General features: G+C 45.8%; 1 protein-coding gene across 3 annotated transcripts in view; it reads right to left on the reverse strand.

Annotated features, from left to right (window-relative positions):
• FGD1 (FYVE, RhoGEF and PH domain containing 1) overlaps window positions 1–14,835 on the reverse strand; it is a 42,518-nt gene extending 27,683 nt beyond the window's left edge. Inside the window, exons 1-2 of one of the 3 annotated variants that reach the window (XM_074323810.2) lie at window positions 12,307–14,835; window positions 5,176–8,779 (exon numbers count right to left, since the gene is read on the reverse strand). In XM_074323810.2, coding sequence (XP_074179911.1) covers window positions 5,176–5,482 — 307 coding nt within the window. In that variant the 5' untranslated portion in view covers window positions 5,483–8,779; window positions 12,307–14,835. Of the gene's footprint in view, window positions 1–5,175 lie in introns of all 3 variants that reach the window. The other 2 variants (XM_019710830.3, XM_019710831.3) reach the window with 2 other exon arrangements.
• Between the last annotated feature and the right edge of the window lie 4,942 nt (window positions 14,836–19,777).

Below are 19,777 nucleotides of genomic sequence, written 5' to 3' on the forward strand. Positions count from 1 at the left end.
AGCCTCCCTCTACAGCCACTCAGGATGCCCTCAACAGGGAGAACATGGAGGGAGCTACAGGAATTTACTTTACCAACGTGTGACTTGGTTTTCAGGAATACTGCCTCAGGTCTTTGCAACAGCCACTACCCTGAGTGTATGTGAATTGGGTTTCTGCTTTATGCACATATGCTTTCAAAAGTGCCCCACCCAGCATTTCTAAGGCAAAGTTTGGGGGGATAATGAATGTTCTACCAGAGCAAGCATGACTGCTGACCTCACTATTTATGTCTTCAAGGATGGGACTGGCCCCCAGAACCATGCACGCTTTCCCCAGGAGCCGCTATGTAGTCTGTGGTACATGCTGGCTGGCAGTGAGAACTCCCAAACATCTCTGGCCAAGACTTCTCTTCTGAGTTTTCCAACCCTACATCCAAATGCCTGCTGGCCACCTCCACCTGGATGTCCCCCCAGGCCTCTGATACTCAGCTTGTCTCAAACACAACTCAGTATCTTCCCCCAAACCTGCTTCTTCTCTTACATGTAGATGGCCTCACCACCATCTACCAGGTCACTATAGTTGGTTTCAGAAAACAAGCCAGACTCATCCTGGACTTGTCCGTCTTCCTCGGCCTCTATATCCAAGCCACAAACAAGGCCTGCCCATGCTAGCACCTAAACATCTATCTCTCAGGTCTTACCCTGCCACGGCTCAAACAAGGCTAAAATCACCTCTCGCTGTGATGACTGCAATCTCTGCCTGCCTGTCTCCCTGCTCCCACTCTTACACCCTTCCTATCTACTCTCCAGATGTAGCTATGGGGATCTCTCAAACATCTGAGCACATCATTCCCCTACTTAATAAACCCTTCAATGGTTGCCCTTTGCCCTCAGCATAAAGTCCCTTTGTCAGCCTTACCCCTCCATTCCTCCCAATACCAGCTCCAGTCCCCAGGATGCCCCATGTCTCAGTGCCTTTGCTCCTACCAAACTTCCTATGTGAACTGCCCCCCCATGTTCCTCCTAGCTCTACAAACCTTGCTGACACCACTCTGGAACCCTTTCTTAGGGCTAGACCCTGTGCTAGGCGCTGCTGATGCCAGGATTTCCTCTTCCTAGAGTCCGAGAACTGTAACTGCCTGCCAGCTTGAACTGCCAAATGGCAGCCATTCAAGAGAGCTGGGCATAGAGAGTAAACTGAGGCAGCCAGTGTTTGTGTTATGTGGCTGAGAGGTTGACTCATTTTCTGCAGCTTAGATCTCATGCTACCTTTGGGGTTGGGAATGAGTGAGGCCCACAGAGGGCGATGGGGGAGGGCCTCAGCGGGGAGGCCGATGCATTCCCTTGGCCCTAATGATGCTGACTCACTGTAGAACAGGGTCTCCAGGCGGGAATTCCCACCTGTTCTCAGAAATTGTTTTCGCTTTTCCGTTCCCGAATCCCAAAAAAGTTGGTCGGGAAATCGGGAAAATCCATTCCTTGAACCCAGTAATACCCACAATGGGAAATAAGCGCACTACTCACAATGTATCGCTTAGACATTTTTCCTATTTGTCGCCAGGTTTTCCGGGCTGGAATTCCCACCCGTACTCAGGATTTTTTCCGAATCCCGAGAAAAGTTGCTTCGGGAAATCGCGAAAATCGGCTCCTTGAACCCAGGTGGTTGGTAGTATCGGCCGTCACTTTGTGGAAAGGATTTGTCGTGGAGAACAGAAAACAGTTTATATATATCTCGGGATTTGGGAATGGGAAAGTGAAGAAAATTCCTGAGAACAGGCAGGAATTCTCGCCTTGAAACCCTACTGTAGGACCATGGCTCAACTGCCTTTCTGAGCCTCCACTGCTCCAACTGGGAAATGGGCTTGACTGTAGGGGGTTCCCACTGTAGGGAATGCAGCAGAATCACCTGGGGAGCTGCGAAAACAGATTCCTGCATTGCAACCCCAAGATTCTGGAGCTCTGGGGTAGAGTCCAGGAATCACATTTATTTTTTCAAAGTCAGCAAGGGATTCTGATGCTCAACCAGTTTGGGAAACCCAGAACATGATGGTGTCTAGGGGCCTTCCCAGCTCCAATTCTAACTCCTGGAGTCTGTAAGGATGCCCTAAGCCCCAAGCTAACCCCCCTCCCGACTCAGCATCTGGAAGGATAGTCTAAGCCTCAACCCTGAGGAATAGGGTAGAGTTCCCCCCAAATCTTTATGAGTAAACCTACACCTGGGATCTCCTTTCTGACTCTCAAAGCCCTCTCTGGTATCTCACTGGGTTATCTCAGTAAACCAATGAGGCCGTAGGTTTTATCAATCTGGGAAATGGGCATAACAACAATCCCGTCCCCCAACAAGAATCAGGGTAACTAAAAGAGAAAGCACTTTGAAGCAATTCAAGGCTCTTCACATGGATAAGATATAAATATAAATATTACTTTAAAAAGTCCCCCCTAAGGATGGGCCACTGGGCCCTAAGGATGGTGATTCAATAAAGGCCCCAGCAGTATGAGTGAGGAAGTCAACAGGCACACAGAAATCTTAACACGTGGACTAAAATGTTTCAACCCTTCAATTGAAGCTCAGGTCTCTCTCTCTCTCTCTCTCTCTCTCTCTCTCTCTCTCTCTCTCTCTCTCTCTCACACACACACACACACACACACACACCCTACAACCACGAACCCTGCCCTCCTTAGGCCAATTATAGGCGAGTCCTGTGGAGAGAGAAGCCAGTCACTTGTGCCTACCCCTGGGCTGGCTGAGCAGTTGGGGGAGGCGGGTCTCTCACACCCCATGCTGCTGTGAATCACACGGGCCTGGTGTCTGCCTTACCAGGGCCTGAGTAATTCCTCCACCTCCTCTTCAGAAGGTTTTTCTCTTATTTTTAAAAAATTTTTTATTTCATTCTGCAGGCTTTACAACCAGTATCTCATAGATTCCTCATGGCATTCTCTAGATGAGGAAATTGAGGCTCAGACAAGGGAACTCACTCACCCAGGTCACACAGTGTAGTCAGTTAGGAATGGTTGGATGGGAGGCCAGGTCCTTCCCTGACACCCGTCTTAGTCCCAATCCTCATCTTGGAGTTATAAAACAAACAAACAAAAAAGATACCCACCAATTACAGAGGCAGGGACTTCACTGGGAAAAGGATCCTGTGAACTTTTTTGAGGAGGAGGGGAATGATTCAGGACGGGTATTGTGATTCGTAATTTGGAAGGGCTGGTGGAGTGGGAAGGCAACTCAGAATCGCTACTGTGTATTGATCAGAGGCCAGGGACTAGCGGTCTAGATGCTGCCCAGCTACTGACTTCTAGACCAAGAGTAACTGGAGGGCAGGAGTTCAGTAGTCCTACTCTGACGACAGTTACTGAGGGCCTTGTATGTGCTCCCTTCAAATCTGTTCAGGCATTTGTTCAACATGGATTTATTGAGCACCTACTGTGTGCCAGGCACTGCACTAGTCATTGGGGATACAAGAATGAACAAAACCTCATGGAGCTCACTTTCTAGTGGAGGGTACGGGCAATAAACAAGTAGACACATACAATGAGATCACTGCAGACTGTACTAAGTACAAGGATGGAAGTATACCGGCAACTGCAGTGGAGACTCACAAGTAGCCCTACCTAAAGTGGTCAGGGAAGATGTCTCAGGGTATCTCCTCTGAGCTGAGACCTAAAAGATGAGGAACAAGCCAGGTGGAGAGCAGGGGGAAGAGCAGCCAGGCAGAGGGAAAAGCAAATGCAAAGGCCCTGAGGTGGGAGTACTTGTAGCACATTTTGGGATCTGAAAGGTGCTGTAGTAAAATGGGTGAGTAGCCTACTCCACACAGTGTCTGTCAGGGGGAGTTTGGAAAGTCAGCAGGAGTAACAGGTAGGGCAGGAGGTTAAAGGCCTGTTGTCAGCTGGATATCTCCAGCCCACTGGGCGGGGCGGCAGCGGACCCTGAAAACTCCCATAGGTTCCATGATTAGCCCAAGGTCATAACAGCAGCAAGGGGTCCATCTCGCCTGCACTTTATGTTTCACAACTGCTGCCTGGTGCTGGGCCACAGTCCCAAAGACCTGTGGAGGCCATGGACGAGCAACAGCTCGATCAGCGTTGCCCAGTGGAAGGCAGAACAGATATGCACTGCTTTTTCTCTATGGCTCCTGAGCTCAGGTCCACATGGGGATGTCCCCAGATGGGGGAGGCCCTGCTGGACTCCTCAGACACTCAAGTCTATGCAGTGCAAAGGCCTCTGCAGTCAGTGGTCTGTGGCCTGACCTAGAGCTGTTCCACCTCTGCAAATCCAAGTTCAAGTATCCTGATTTCTCCTCAGAAACAACCTTGTAAGCCCTGCAACTCTTCCCTGACCTTTCTGCTGTCTCCCTACCCACTAGCCCCTCCAGCCCTCCCCTCCAGCTTGACCCCGAGGCCCACCTCTTCCACCTATCTCTCATCAGCACCTTCTATTCCCTCCTTCCCTTGTCCTCCCGCCACACACACCTGGCAAAACCCCAACCTTGGATCAATCCACCAACCCCCTTTTTTTTTCCACTCATACTCCAGAGCTGCTGAACAGTACAGGAGAAAATCACATAAGCAGAAGGTTTGGCATTACTTTCACGGTCTCCAACCTCAGTTTGGGGGAAGCAGAAAGACCACAGACTTCGGACTCAAATAGATCTGGTTTTGAGTCCTGGCTCCATATTAGCCGTGTGACCTTGGGCAAGTGACTTAACTTCTCTGAGCCTCAGTTTCCTCTCCTACGAAATAGGGCTAATTACACTTTACAGGAGGCTCCTGAAAATGAAATGAGAATCCACGTAAAGTACCCAGCCCAGTGCCTGGCACGAGGTAGGTGCTTGGCAAATGGGAGGCTCCTTTTCTCCTATTCTCCCAAATAAACCCCAGTTCCTCAACCAAGTCCCCTCTACTGCCTTGCAATCCTGCCTCTTTTTCTTGGAGTGCTCCTTCTCCCATTAGCCTCAGCAGATAGAAGAGAAGGGGGTTGAGGGGGCAAAAGGGACAGAGAGGAGTCGGGGGACAGAGGTTGAAAGGACTGGACGAAGGTCGAGGAGGGAGAGAAGGGGTTGGGGGCTGAGAAGACTCCAAGGGCTGGGGTGAGCGACCGGCCCCGAGGTGGAGCTTAGAGAGCCGGAGAAAAAGAACCCCCTCCCAGTACCAGGCCCGTGGCCGGGCTCCCATGCTCTCTAGATCACTTACCAGGCCGGGGCTGCGAGCCCTCCAGGTGGTAGGAGAAGCGCAGGGCCCGGTGGTGCTGTGGACTGGGGCCACAGGGCAAGACCCGCGGGCCTGGAGCAGCGCCCAGGATGGCGTCTGAGGGTCCAGAAAGCTGGGGATCCAGGGGGCCGCCGAGAGCCGAGCCTGAGCCCCTGGGCACCCACAGTCCGGGATCCAAGACTCCAGGGTCCGAGTCAGCATAGGCCGGTGGAGCGGCGCCGGGGGGGTTCGCGCTCGGGTGTTCAGGTTCAGAAGGCCCGGCGCCCCCCGGGACTCGGTGGCCATGCATGGTCCGGGCCTGGGCGCGGGGCCCGGGCTCCCCGCTTGGCTCCAGCTCCTGGGGCGGAGGCGCGGGCGGAGGAGGCCCGGCGCCCCGCGGAGAAGCGGCTTCAGGCTCGGGGGGCGGGGCTGCGGGCTCAGCCCCACTGCGGAGCCTGGAGCCCCCGGCCCGGGCCCGGGCCAGCAGCCGTGGCAGCAGTGGCAGCACCAGCAGCAGCCGTGGCCACCGCCGCTGCCGTGCCAGGCATCGCCGGCCCGGGCCCCGCGCGGGGAGTGGGCTTGGCGGGGCCGGGGGCCCGCTGGGGAGCGCTGTCTACGCCGCAGCGGCCGGGTGAGGTTCGGGAGGCTGAGCTGGGCGCGGGCTCTCCCGCAGGCGGCGAGCCACTTCCGAGGCCCCGGGGCGAGCGGCCGGTCTGTTCCGAGCGCGGGGTCTCTTCTTTTTCCTCGAATGGGAAACGATACGGGCTCCCCTAGCTGGTCGGAAAGCGTTCTTCCTCCAGCCGCAGCGGAGGCTGGGGGGCGGAGGGGAGGTCAAGGGAGGGGAGGGAGAGAGGGTGGGAGGAGAGGACGGCGGTGGCGCGGGGCGCGCGTGTGCGCGCCGCGCTTGGGCTGCGGGTCTCGCCCTCGGCCAATCCCTCCGGACGATGCTCCAGTGGCGGGGTCAGGGGAGCGATCTCGGCCGGGCTCCACCGTCCTCCTCACCCTCGGTCTGGGTCTCCACGGCGGCGGGCGGGAAGGAACCCCGGGAAGGGGGGTGGGGAGGCGGGAGCCTTCGCTGAGGCAGCCGCAGGCACAGCGGCGCTGGGACCCAGTTATCCGGGCCCCGCCCCCTCGCCTGGGATTGGCGCTTGGCCACGCCCCCTCACTCGGTCCCGCCTCACTTCTCCCAGCTACTGCGCTCAAAGTCCTCCTTCTCCCCCTTGAATATTCCCCCTCAGCCTGCTTTCCCCATCCCTTCCTGGTCCCACACAGTCAAGTCTTAGGGTTCAATCCCTCAAATCTGCCTTTGTGTCCCACCTCAGGTCTTCCTCCCTCCACTTGTCCTTCAGTCTCTTTTCCAGAAGCCTTTCCACATGTTCCAGTTTCCCTAGGGCTTGGCTCATAGAGGACTTGTCTTTGATCCTCTTCACTCAGCTCGGACCAGACCTCATATTCTTTTACTTCACCACTCTCTTGCCAATAGCCTCAGTTCCCAGGATTGTCGCATATGCCTGGCAACATCCCAGGCAACTGTCAGTCCAACTGTCCGCCTTTTCCATGCCTGCGCCCAGGCAACTAAACACTGTTGGAGAAAACGGGCCAGCTCACAGCCTCACAGATTTGTGGCACTATAAACTCATGGTCTCCAGCTTCTACCAGGCCCTCAGTGCTGACAACATTACTGTGTGCCCCTAGGCAGCTCTCTCTTCCATGTTCCACAGCAGCCATTTCAAACCTCCCATCTCCTCAAATGCTGCACTTCTCCATCTGCCCCCTAACCCTCAGCAGATGACCCCACCTCTTAGTTCACAGAGGAAACAGAAGTCACCAAAAAGGAAGTTCTTGACTTCTTACCACCAAACCTACAGATCATCAGTTACCAAAAAGTCTCCCTCTCCAACCCTTGTCTTCTCTATAAACTTCTCAAAAGAGTCGCCTACACTTAACTGTCCCAGTTTTCCCACTTCCCACTTGTCTTTCAACCCACTGCAATCTGCCTCCACTACTTGCCTGATATTGCTCTCTCATCAAGGTCCACCATGGTCTGTGTCACTAAATCCAACAAAATCTTTTCAGTGGTATTCCTACTTGACTTCTTGGTAGCATTTGACACTGGTGACCATTCCCTCCTCCTTAAGCCACTTCCATGACACCACACTCTCATTTTTCTCCTACTTCCTTGGTAATTTCTTTTTTACTGTCTAGGCTCTTCTTTGTCCAATCCTTAAATGTTGGTGCTCTTTAGGGCTTTGGCCTGAGTTCTCTTGTCTTCTCTCTCTACTCTCTTTCCTTCGATTATCACATTTGATCCCATGGCTTCAATGATCATCTCTTTGCTGAGGACTTCCAAATTGATACCTCAAGTCCAGGTATTTCTCCTCACCTATGTATTCAACTGGTTACTAGACAGCTGTACCTGAATACCCCAGAGACACCCAAAACCTCAGCTTCTCCCCAATTCAAGGGATCCTCCTCTCAACCTGCTTGCCCTTCTTTGTACTTTACCTTAGTGACTGACTCCAGTCAAGGCTGAAACCTGAGCTACACCCCTGACTCTTCTGTCTGTTCCACCCCCATGCAATCACCAAGTCCTGTCATTTTCACCTGCTGAATATCTCTCAAATTTATGTATGTAGTCTCTTCATTTCTGCTGCCACCTCCCTAGCCTAGCTAAGCATCATTTCTAACCTGCAATGGTGTCACAGCCTTCCCGTTTCAGTCTTGTTCCCTGGAATCTATTCTTTACACAGTAGGCAGCATGATATTTTGGAAAGGTAAATGAAATCATATCACTCTAATGTTTAGAACCCTTCAATAAATCCCCATTGGCTCAAAAGAAAACCTACCTTCCTCAAGAGGGAAGGTTAAGCTGGGCCCTGCATGATCTGGCCCCTGCCAGCCTGTCCAGACTCCATGCGAGGCAAAGCTGAAATTCTTAGACCATTCTTTAATCTCTGTAGCCTCTGAGTCTTTGCATATGCTATTGCCTCTATGGAACTCTCTCCACATCTCCCCAACTCCACTTCATTTGTTCTTCAGCTTTCCGCTCATTGGATGAATGTCTTTGGAGCACACACTATGGCCCAGGAACCGTATGAAGCAGTAGTGAGTAAGACAGACACGAACGAGACTGGTGAACAAACTCAGCTCTCAGAGTTTACAGTCTGGTGCTGGAAAGGACCATGATGTAAACACACATAATTACAAATTGTGATAAGGCTATAAAAGGAGAGAACAGGGTGATAGGAAAGAGAATAACAGGTGGGGGCAACTTAGCTTGAGGGAGGGGTCAGGCAAGGGCCTGACACTTAAGCTGAGACATGAAGGAATGGGAGTGAGCAGACGATGAGTGGAGGCAAAAGTGTTCCATGCAGGGGCGGCTGGATAGCTCAGCTGGTTAGAGCACAAGCTCTGAACAACAGGGTTGCCGGTTCAGTTCTCACATGGGATGGTAAGCTGCACCCTCCATAACTAGATCGAAGACTATGAGCTGCCGCTGAGCCTCCGGAGGGGTGGAAGGATGGTTCAGTTGGTTAGAGCACAAGCTCTCAACAACAAAGTTGCTGGTTGAATTCCCGCATGGGATGGTGGGCTGCGCCCCCTGCAACTGAAGATTGAAAATGGCGACTGGACTTGGAGCTGAGTTGCGCCCTCCACAACTAGATTGAAGGAGAACTACTTGGAGCTGAGGGCCCCTGGAGAAACACACTGTTCCCCAATATTCCCCCCAAAAAAAAAACTAAAAAAAAAAGTGTTCCAGGCAGAGGACACAGCAAGTGGGAAAGCTCTGGGAAGAAAGAGAAATGGTATACTTATGAACCTCAGGAAGGCCACTGTGGTTGGAGCATAGTGAACCGAGGGCAAGAGGGGTGGAATACAAGGCCGAAGAAGTAGGCAGGGGTCAGCTTATGTAGGGCTTTATAGGCCATGGTAAGGGGAATGAGTCTGATTCTATGAGCAACAGATATTGAAGCATTCCTTTTAAATGGGGATCAAACCGCAGAAGGTACTGAAATCAATTTGAGAAAAGAATAGAAAGTATCACAGGCTCAAGTAGGAAGGGTATATTTAATGAAACTTTTGTTTCAGTTTGTACCACATGTAAAAGTTTGTATCACATATAAAAGTTTCAGTTTGAAACTGTTGTTTCAGTTTGATCATGATGAAATAGTATCTCTTTTATAGATACTTCACATCCCCCAAATGCTGAAATACACTACATTGAAAGGGATTAAATTTGGGATTGATATGGTATAGTTAATGTTTGAAGAAGATTACTTTGGCTGCTATGGATTGAACTGGAGGTGGACAAGATCAGGAGCCTACTGCATGCAATCAGAGATGATGGTGAGTGGACTAAAGTGGTGGTGGTGGAGATGGAGAGAAGTAGACAGATTTGAGAGATATTTAGAATTGAAAGGGCTTGGTGGCATGAGGGTGGAAGGGAGAGGGAGGAATCAAGGATGCCTCCCAGGATTCTGATGATGTGGAGCCAGGTCATCAGAACGGAGGAAGACAGAAGAGGAACAGGTTTTCAGAGGAAGACCAAGAGTTTGGTTCTACATGCCGTTAAGATAGCCAAGTGGAGAAGTCACATCCTAGGGGAGAGGTATGTTTTCAGATAGACATGAGAGTTGTCAGCATAGAGATGGCATTAGAAGCCATGAGAGAAGAGGTCAATCTGAAACAGAGCAAAGAGAACAGAAGAGAATCCTTGACTGAGCTCCAAAGAACACAAACTTTAGAGGATGGGTGAAGGAGCAGGAGGTGCCAAAGAGGCTGAGAACGAGGTGAGGAGATAAGAACATACTGGGAGTGTGTTGGTGATGTTTCAAGAGTGCTGAGAAGTCAACTAAGATGAGGATTTAAAAGGGTCCATTGTATATGGCAATATGGATATTGGTAGTGACTTTGATAGAAGTAGTTTTGGAGGAGTGGTGAGAGCAAACACCAGAATGAATGAAGAGTGAATGGAGACACTATTGGTGGGAGTGTAAATTGATACAATCACTCTAGAAAAAGTTGGACATTTTCTAGTAAAGTTGAATGATGTACACACTCTATGACCCAGCAATTATAGGTATATACCAGAGCTGTGGTTCTCACAGTGTGGTCTGGGGACCCTCGGGGTGGGGTGGGGAGCCAAAACCATAATACTAGTAAGATGTTATTTGCTTCTTTTACTCTCATTTTCTCAAGAATGTAGAGTGGAGTTTTCCAGAGGCTACATAACATGTGATATCACAACAGATTGAATGCAGAAGCAGATATGAGAATCCAGCTGTCTTCTATTAAGCAGACAGTAAAGAGATTTGCAAAAATGTAAAACGCCACCATTCTTCTCACTAAATTCTTTTCCTTTTGGAAAATATAGTTGTTTCTCATAAAAAGTGTTATTTGTGTTCAATGTAATGAGTTTATTATTGTTATTTTAAAGTTAATATATGAAAGCTTTCTCAGTTTTTATTTCTGATAGAGCAAGCAAGTATCTGTTGATATAATCCACATGCACCAAAGCTCTTTGGGGTCTGCAATGATTTTTAAGAATGTCTTTAAAGGAAGTCCTGAGACCAAAACGTCTGATAATTGCTCCCCTAGAGAAATCCTTGCACAGTGTACAGGGAGACACTATAAGAATGTTCACCAAAGCCTGTTTGTAACAGCAAGAAATGGAAACAAGAGTATGGGATGAATAAATTGAGACATATTTATACAATGGAATACTATATGAAAATAATATATGAATGAACTCTAGTTACATGTATCAACATAGATGAAACTCAGGAAACCTAATGCTGATTCAAAAAAGTCATGAGGGAATGTTTATATAAAGTTGAAAAACATGCAAAATTACACAATATATGGAGACGGTCATATGCTGTAAAACCATAGAGAAAAAGCAAGGAATGACAAATGAAAAACGCAGGACAGATGTTACCTCAGGGAATGAAAGGAGATGTGACTGGTGACGGCTACCCAGGGGGTTTTGCCATTCATAAATGATCAGTTTTGGCAGCTGGCTGATGGGTACACAGATTACTTGTTTGATTATTTATTCAAACTCTACCTATATGTATACCCTAAAATTTACAAAGTATCTCATGAAAAAGAAGTAAAATTAATTTTAAAAACAGGAGTAATTGGATAGGGTGCTGGTGGAAGTGTAGCTTATTACAAGACCCTTTCTGAAATCAGAGGGAACAGAACACCTCCCTCCCATCCCACTGAAGTGCAGCTAGGTGTGTAGGCAATTCCCTTGAGACACTTGGCTATAAATGAGCACAGAACTCAGAGAGATAAGGTGATGGTGAGAGGAGGGTCAAAGAACGATGTTTTTTAAAGATGGCAGATACTAGACTATGCTTGTTTGCTGCTGAGAACGATTGGGTAGAAAGGGAGAGGATAAAGACACAGAAAAGAAAGGGAATAATGCAAGCGAAAGGAGGGGCTGGGACCTGGGGGCACTGGGCCTCCAAGAGGAGGAGAGGTCCTCAGGGCCCTCAGTGTAACAGGAAGGAATGAGGCAAGGATAAATGCAGATACTGGGAGGTTTAGAGACCTAGTGGTAGGAAGGTGGGGGCCCTGTAACAATTCTCAATGCATGATGGCTTCTATTTTGTCCCTGAAGCATGAGGTAAGGTCATTTTCTATAGAGAGAATAGAAATATTATTCTTTCTTAATAGCATGGTTGATAGAAGCTTGTTTTTAAATCAATAGTGTAGAATAAAGATTCAGCTTCACAGTAATGTACATTTTTGGAACTGTTGTCCAATGTGAGAAAATCTGTTAAATTTCATATAGGAGCTGTAAGATTTCAGGGCAATTCAATTTTCTCATAGAGTGACAAATGTTCAGTACTCTTTGATTTTTTACTGTTCATTAACCAGGCCTTGGAAGGAACCTGTGCAAATGAGGGCCCCTGAAGCTTCATTGACCTACGGAAATTTGCCTCTGGCTTCTTTGAACTACCTCCTCCTCCAGGAAACATTCTGATTTTCCTAGGCCAAGGTTCTCCCACAGGGCTTTATTCCTGCCACTCACTGGACTTTTCCCAGTCTCTCTGAGCTGGCCAGGTCAGCTTCCTTCACCAGATAGAGGGAGCTCCAGAGGATAAGGAGTCAGGACACACTTACCTTGGCTCAGCAGTCCTCCATCGGTCTGTCAGCAAACTTTCACTGGAACAATGTGGGATGGTGGTCAAACATGTAGGCCTGGGAGTCAGGCAGACTGGAATTTGGTATTTTGTGCCTCGAGCGCACAGACAGAACAGGATTCATTCTCATCCTTGATTCATGATATACTCTCACCATTGGTCCAGGCTGAGTCTTCACTCCTAGGTCTTCTGTGTGACCTTGGGCAAGTTTCTCATCATGTGGAGTCTCAGTTTCCTCGTCTGTAAACTGGAAATGATACTAATAATACCTACGAGATCAGAGGTGTGAGGATTCAATGATATAATCCATGTGATGCATGCACAGTCTCCAGTACCTAATGTTTAATAAACAATAGCCCTCCGACGTGACTGGGACTACACTGTTGGTACAGGATACAGCAGTGAACAACAAAGGCCCAGGTGCTGCCTTCCTGAGCTCATCGTTTAGTGGGCACCACACAGCCCAGTGCAACCTTGTTGTATCAAAATGACTCCTTCCTTTGTCTCTATTGCTCTTATTATTTATTTTTTTTTGCTGTCTGTCACCCCCCCTCCCAGTTCACCATCACTGTCACCACCTCTCAGATATCCATCCATCTCTTGTCTCCATTTTGCTTTCTCTTGTTTTTCTCTTTCTGATGGTTTCTCTTTTCCTGTCTCTAATATTCTCTCTCAATCTCTCTCCGCTTCTTGCTCTTGTTTTCACTCTCACTATGTTGCCTATGTTGGGGGGTTACCTGTCTCCATCTAACTTATGGTTCTCATTGTGCTCTGTGTCTCTGCCCTCACATATGCAATACCACATTACTCTACCTCATCTGTTTTTGAATTTCCATGTGTTCCAGAATTTCTGTCTTTTCTGTCTCTGTTTGTTTTCTTTGGCTCTTTGGCATCTTTTCTGTCTGCCCTTTTGTCTCCATCACTCTATCCCTACTTATCTTATCTCTAGCTGTCTTCTAGTTGTCATTCATCTTTCTATTTGTGTTGCAGCATTCATCTGCCTGTGTTCCCTACCTATCTTTCTCTGTCCTCACCTTTCTGTTCCAATTTCTGTCTTCATCTGCTCCCTCCCCTAACATTTACATTCTTTGTCTCTGTCTCTGCCTTTCTCTTGCATATACACACCTTTGTTGGTTTTCTTGCCCCGCTTTCCCTACTTGATTTTCGCCTCTCTCTATCACCCTTTTTCTATCTTTGTTACCATCTTGTTGGGTCACTCTCCTCATGTGCCTGTCTCTTGTCTCCATCTCTCTGTCCTTCTGTGTTTCATCTGTTTGCTATCTTGTCCCCAGCTCCATCCCTCTGTCTCTATCTCTATGACTGACTCAGTGGTCAAGAGTATGGTCACTGGTGCTAGATGGTTTGGATCCCAATCCTAGTTGTGCCACTGACTTCCTGTGCCTCAGTGTCCTCATCTGTAAAATAGCGCTGATAACAGTACCTTACAGTATCACTACATATGAGCATTAAATGAACTAACACACGTACAGCTCATGGAACCATGCCTCAGACATAACAAACAGTCAGAAATGTTGGTTTCTACACTACCAGCCTCTTCCTCCTCATCTTCATCACCATCTGTTTCTCTTTGTCTGTCCAATCCCTGTCACTCCCTCCCTATCTACCCAGTTGTTATCATGTCTATGTCTCTCTGTCCTCATCTTTTATGCAGCTACTCCTCTAACCCCAATCTCTCTCTCTCCCTCCCTACATTCTTACCTTATTTCTGTCAGTCCCTCGTTCTCCATGCTGCCCACTCCATCTGTCTGTATAGTTCTCTGTCCCCATCCTTCTTTGTTTCTTTATCTTCATTTCTGACTATCTGCTCCCACCTTTCAGGCCCTATTTCTTGGTCTCTGTTTCTTTATGTCCTGTTCTCATTTTTCTATCTGTTCCTCTGTTCCCATAGCTATCTTTATTTATGTATTTCCTTTAAAAATCTTATTCTGTTTCTCTGTCCTCAACTCCCTGTGTCTTCCTCTGGCCTCTCTGGACAATTTAGATTAGAATTAGTCTAGTAGATAATGTGGAGCTATAAAAGGGTTTAGGAGGAAGAAGTGGGCCTGGCAAGAGGCGAGTGGCAGGGTGTGGAATTTCATGGCTCTGCCAAAATCCTCCTAAAAGATGTGGCCTCTGAGGTCAAGGTTAGCATAAACCCCCTCAACTCAACCTCCTGAAGAAAGACAAAGAATGCTGCAGTTATTGGGAGGACCAGGAAGGGGTATTTTTCTGAGTGAAATTCCATCCGGAAGCTGGAATCCAGAGCATTTCCTGTTGTAATGTTTCTTCCAGACTTGGAGAGTCTGAACTTGCCACGTAGCATGTGCACTCTATGCATATATTTCTACAGTGAAACACAGAGATGCATACAGAATCCCCTGCCCTTAGAAAAACAGACATTTGCAGAGACATAAAAATACACAGAGAATCACGAACCCTCACAGTTAACAGATACTCTGAGACATGGAAAAGTACACAGAACGAATCACCCACTGGCAGAGATACAGACATACACAGAGACATTGAGAGACCCATGGAATTACCCCCTCACAGCTCAGGGACTCATGCAAACAGATACAGAAAAATAGCTACACAGAGACTCATCCAGCTAATTTCCCTTTGGAAAACTGTTTTTTTTTTGTTTTTTTTTTCAGTCTATTTTCGTATAAACAGAAACACACAAGAGCCTCATGTATAAACACACATATTTATAGAAGTGTGCACTTTCATAGACAATCACAAAAACCCAAAGCAACACAGAATCACATGTAGCCATTGCTTTGCTGGAAGTGCAAAGGTAGCCAAATTCCCTCTGACCCCCAAATGACAGACATGCTGCTCCTCCAGCACCCCCCTCTCTGTGAAGGCACCACCAGGAACTCAAGCCAGAAACATGACTGTTAGGAACTGGACAAACAGTTACTTTGCTTCTTGTACAAGTTATTGCAGAAAATAGAAAAAGAGAGAAAGCTGCCCAGCTCATTTTATTAGTCTAGTACAATCTTGAAATCTTGATTCTAAAACCAGGTAAGAACAATGAAAGAAAAGAAAATCATAGGCTTATTTCACTTACTAATATAAATGCATAAATCTCTTTTTTTATAAATGCATAAATCTTAAATAAAATATTAGCTAATTGAATCCAACAGTATTTAAAAAAATACATCATAATCAAGTGGAGTTTATTGCAAGAATGCATTCAACCTCAGAAAACCTATCAAAATAATCAATGTAATTTATCACATTAATACATTAGAGAATAATCATGATTATCTCAATTTATGTAGAAAAAGTACATTACATGCCTACTTGTGATGAAAACTCTTAACATATTAAGAATAGAAGGAAAACTTCTTAACTTGGTGAAGGTTACATACCCAAACCTTACAGTATATTTTATACAAAGTAAAAAGCTTACTACAAAAAAACCCCATTAATCACAACAAAACAGGCCATGATTCAAAAGGAAAATATAAAGTTATGACTATTTTTGTACCAAATAACAGCAACTTTCACAAAGCTGAAATGTTATGAGATACATGGAGAAATAGATAATAGATTGAAACATACTAAAAACAGGAGAGATTTAACTTACCTTTCTCATTCCAGGACAGGTCAAATGAACAACAACAACAAAACAAAAACAAAAACAACCCCCCCCCCCCCGAAAAAAAAAACTGGTAAGAATATTAAAAACCTAAACAACAAAATCAATATTAGGTCAAGAGGAAAATCTCAGTAAATTCCAAAAAGTAGAACTAATACAATATTCTCTGATCATAGCTGGATGAAACTAGAAATCAATGTAAAGTGCATCTTCCATCTGAGTATGTTATAAACTCTCTATCAAACAACTCTTGGGTCAAAGGGGAAATCCAAACCCAAATTGTTCAATTTCTAGACAATAATGATAATGAAAACACCACGTATCAATCTATGGCTACAGTTAAAGCAGTGGTCAGAGGAAAGTTTGTAGCCTTAAAATACCTATATTAAAAACGAGAGAAAAATTAAGTGAATAAGCATCTGACTCAAAAAGTTAGAGAAAGGAAAACAAAATATATTTAAGGGGAACAGAAGGAAAAAATAAACAAAGAGAAAAGTTCAAATAAAGGAGTTAGAAGACAGATAACAGTAGAACTAATAAATAAATAAGCCGATTCTATCAAAAAGAACTATATGATCCATTAAATAATCAAGAAAATGAGAAAGCAAAATATACAAATTAGGAAATGAAAAGTTGGATATAGCCATAGTAAGAGGACATTTTATTATTTATTTATTTATTTATTTATTTATTTATTTATTTATTTAGGGAAGGGGAACAGGACTTTTTGGGGGGACAATGTGTATTTCCAGGCCTTTTTCCAAGTTAAGCTATTGTCCTTTCAATCTTAGTTGTGGAGGGCGCAGCTCAGCTCCAGGTCCAGTTGCCGGTGTTAGTTGCAGGGGGCACAGCCCACCATCCCTTGTGGGAGTCAAACTGGCAGCCTTGTGGTTGAGAGGGCGCGCTCCAACCAACTGAGCCATTTGGGAGCTCAGTGGCAACTCAGTGGCAGCTCAGCTCAAGGTGCTGTGTTCAATCTTAGTTGCAGGGGACGTAGCCCACCATCCCTTGCGGGAGTCGAGGAGTCGAACCAGCAACCCTGTAGTTGAGAGCCCACTGGCCCATGTGGGAATCGAACCGGAAGTATTCGGCGTTAGGAGCATGGAGCTCTAACTGCCTGAGCCACCGGGCTGGCCGTAAGAGGACATTTTAAGCAGCATAAAATACTTCCTCATACAACTCTATGCAAATTGTTTTAAAGACCTGGAAGAAATGGGAAACATCCTAGGAAAGGGTAATTTACCAAAACTGACTCTAAAAGAGAAAAGTCCATATAGACCAATTTCCAAAGAAGAAATAGAGAAAGTTATAAAGATCTACTTTCCCCCAAAGTACCAGACTATGATGCTTCCACAGGCAGATGTATACTAACACCAAAAAGCAGATAATTTGAATGCTATTTTTATTTTCCTGAGCCTAGATAAAGAACAAACACTTTGAAATTCTTTTTATGAAATGAGTATAACATTGACACCGAGATCTGACAAAGATTCCAGAATAAAAAGAAAATTATGGGGGCGGCTGGATGGCTCAGTTGGTTAGAGCACAAACTCTGAACAACAGGGTTGCCGGTTCGATTCCCACATGGGCCAGTGAGCTGCACCCTCCACAACAACCATGTTTCCCCCAAAATAAGACCAACCCCGAAAACAAGCCCCAGGTAAGGTCGTCAGTGAGAGGGACACACTTAGCACGTTATGATGATGTTCCAGAAGAAGACGACATGACTGTATTTGAATAAATGTAGATTGTTGTACATGAAAAAATAAGACATCTCCTGAAAATATGCCCCAATGTGTCTTTTGGAGCAAAACTGAATATAAGACCCGGTCATATTTTCGGGGAAACACGGTAGATTGGAGACAATGAGCTGCCAGAGGGGCGGCTGGATGGTTCAGTTGGTTAGAGCATGAGCTCTCAACAAGGTTGCTGGTTCAATTCCCGCATGGGATGGTGGGCTGCGCCCCCTGCAACTAAAGATTGAAAACAGCGACTGGACTTGGAGCTGAGCTGCGCCCTCAATAACTAGATTGAAGGACAACGACTTGGAGCTGATGGGCCCTGGAGAAACACACGGTTCCTCAATATTCCCCAATAAAAAATTTAAAAAAAGAAAATTATGTAGACCAATCTTTACTTACGAATATCAATGCAAAATTCTACATAAAATATTAGCAAACAGAATCCACAACTGTATCGCGTTTATTCCAAGAATGCAAAGATTATTCAATATTAGGAAATCCATTAATACAATCGAACATTAAATCTAACGAGAAAAATAATTTTTTCAGAGATACCAAATAATCTTTGACAAAATTTAACATCCATTGTTTATAACAACATTCAATAAAAGAGGTATATATGGTTTCTCCCTGGATATATGAGTAATTTTGTGTTTGTGTGTGTGTGTGAGCGTGTCTGCGTGCGCATGTTTTCATATGCTTCAAAATCTAGCAATCCAGCATTTTACTCAACCAGGAAACACTAGCAGTGTTCATGTGCTAAAATCAGAAACCAGGTAAGGGTATATACTCTCTCCACTACAATTTAACATTGTACTGGAGGTAGGAAGCATTGTAGTTAGAAAAGAGAAAGAAATCAGAAGTATACAATGGGAATAGAGGATGTAAAGCTATCATTATTTATAGATAAGCTGCATAGCCAGAAAATCCAAGCAAACCAACTGAGAAACTACTACAAACAAGATAATTCAGTAAGGTAGTATTATACAAAATTAATATATAGAAATCATAGAGGAGAAGGTTCCATTTATTAGAGCAACAGAAAAGATAAAATACTGTCTTAGTCTGTTGGGACTGCTATAACAGAATACCATAGAATGGGTGGCTTACAAACAGCAGAAATTTATTTCTCACAGCTCTAGAGGCTAAGAATTCCAAGACCAAGGCATGTGCAGACTCTATGTCTGTTTAGAGCCTGCTTCCTGGTTCAAAGATGGCCATCTTCTGCCTTCACTTGGTGAAAGGGACAAGGGAGCTCTCTGAACCTCTTCTATGTACAAGGGCACTAATCTGATTCATGACAGATCCACCCTTATGACCTAATCACCTCCCAAAGGCCCCACCTCCAATTACCATCACATTGGGAATTAGGTTTCAACATAACATACATATTTGGGGTGGGGGGAGGGGCACACAGACATTCAGTCTATAGCAATTACCTAGGAAAAACCTTAACAAGAAACGTCCAAAACCTTTATGAGAAAATATTTATAACACTGAAGGAACAAATGGAAAGGCATCCCACATTCTTAAATAGGAAGACTCAAAATTATAAAGATGTCAAATTAATTTATAAATTTAACATAAGCTTATTAAAAATACCATATTTTTCCTTTTTTTGAAACTAGACAAGCTGAATTCAAGTTTGAATGGAAAAATAACAAGCAAGCACAGCCAGGATATCTCTGAAAAGGAAGAACAATGGATGGGGTACTATTGTCATAATAATGCTCTGTAAAAAAACAAAATTAATATTTTTGTACCAAAACTTAGAGTCTATGGATCAGTTGGGAGGTTCTACAGTCTGGATCAGGCTCTCTGTTGATCTCAAGTGGGTTAGCTCATGTGTCTGCATTAAGTTCGTGGCTTGGCTGGAGTTTGGCTGCTATAGGACGCCTTGGCTGGGAGGACCAGACTCATTTCTACATGTGTCTCACATCCCTCCAGCAGGCTAGCCTGGGTATGTTCTCATAGCAGGGGCAGGGATCCAAGAGAGGAAGCAGAATATGCAAGAGCTTTACCAAATCTCTGCTTATATCAAGTTTCCTTTTGGTTAAAGCACGTTACATAGCCAAACTCAGTCAGTATGAGAGGGCACTACC

This window comes from Rhinolophus sinicus, chromosome 18, assembly GCF_057876585.1.
Source record: "Rhinolophus sinicus isolate RSI-liver-muscle chromosome 18, RSI-T2T, whole genome shotgun sequence".
NCBI lineage: Eukaryota > Metazoa > Chordata > Mammalia > Chiroptera > Rhinolophidae > Rhinolophus > Rhinolophus sinicus.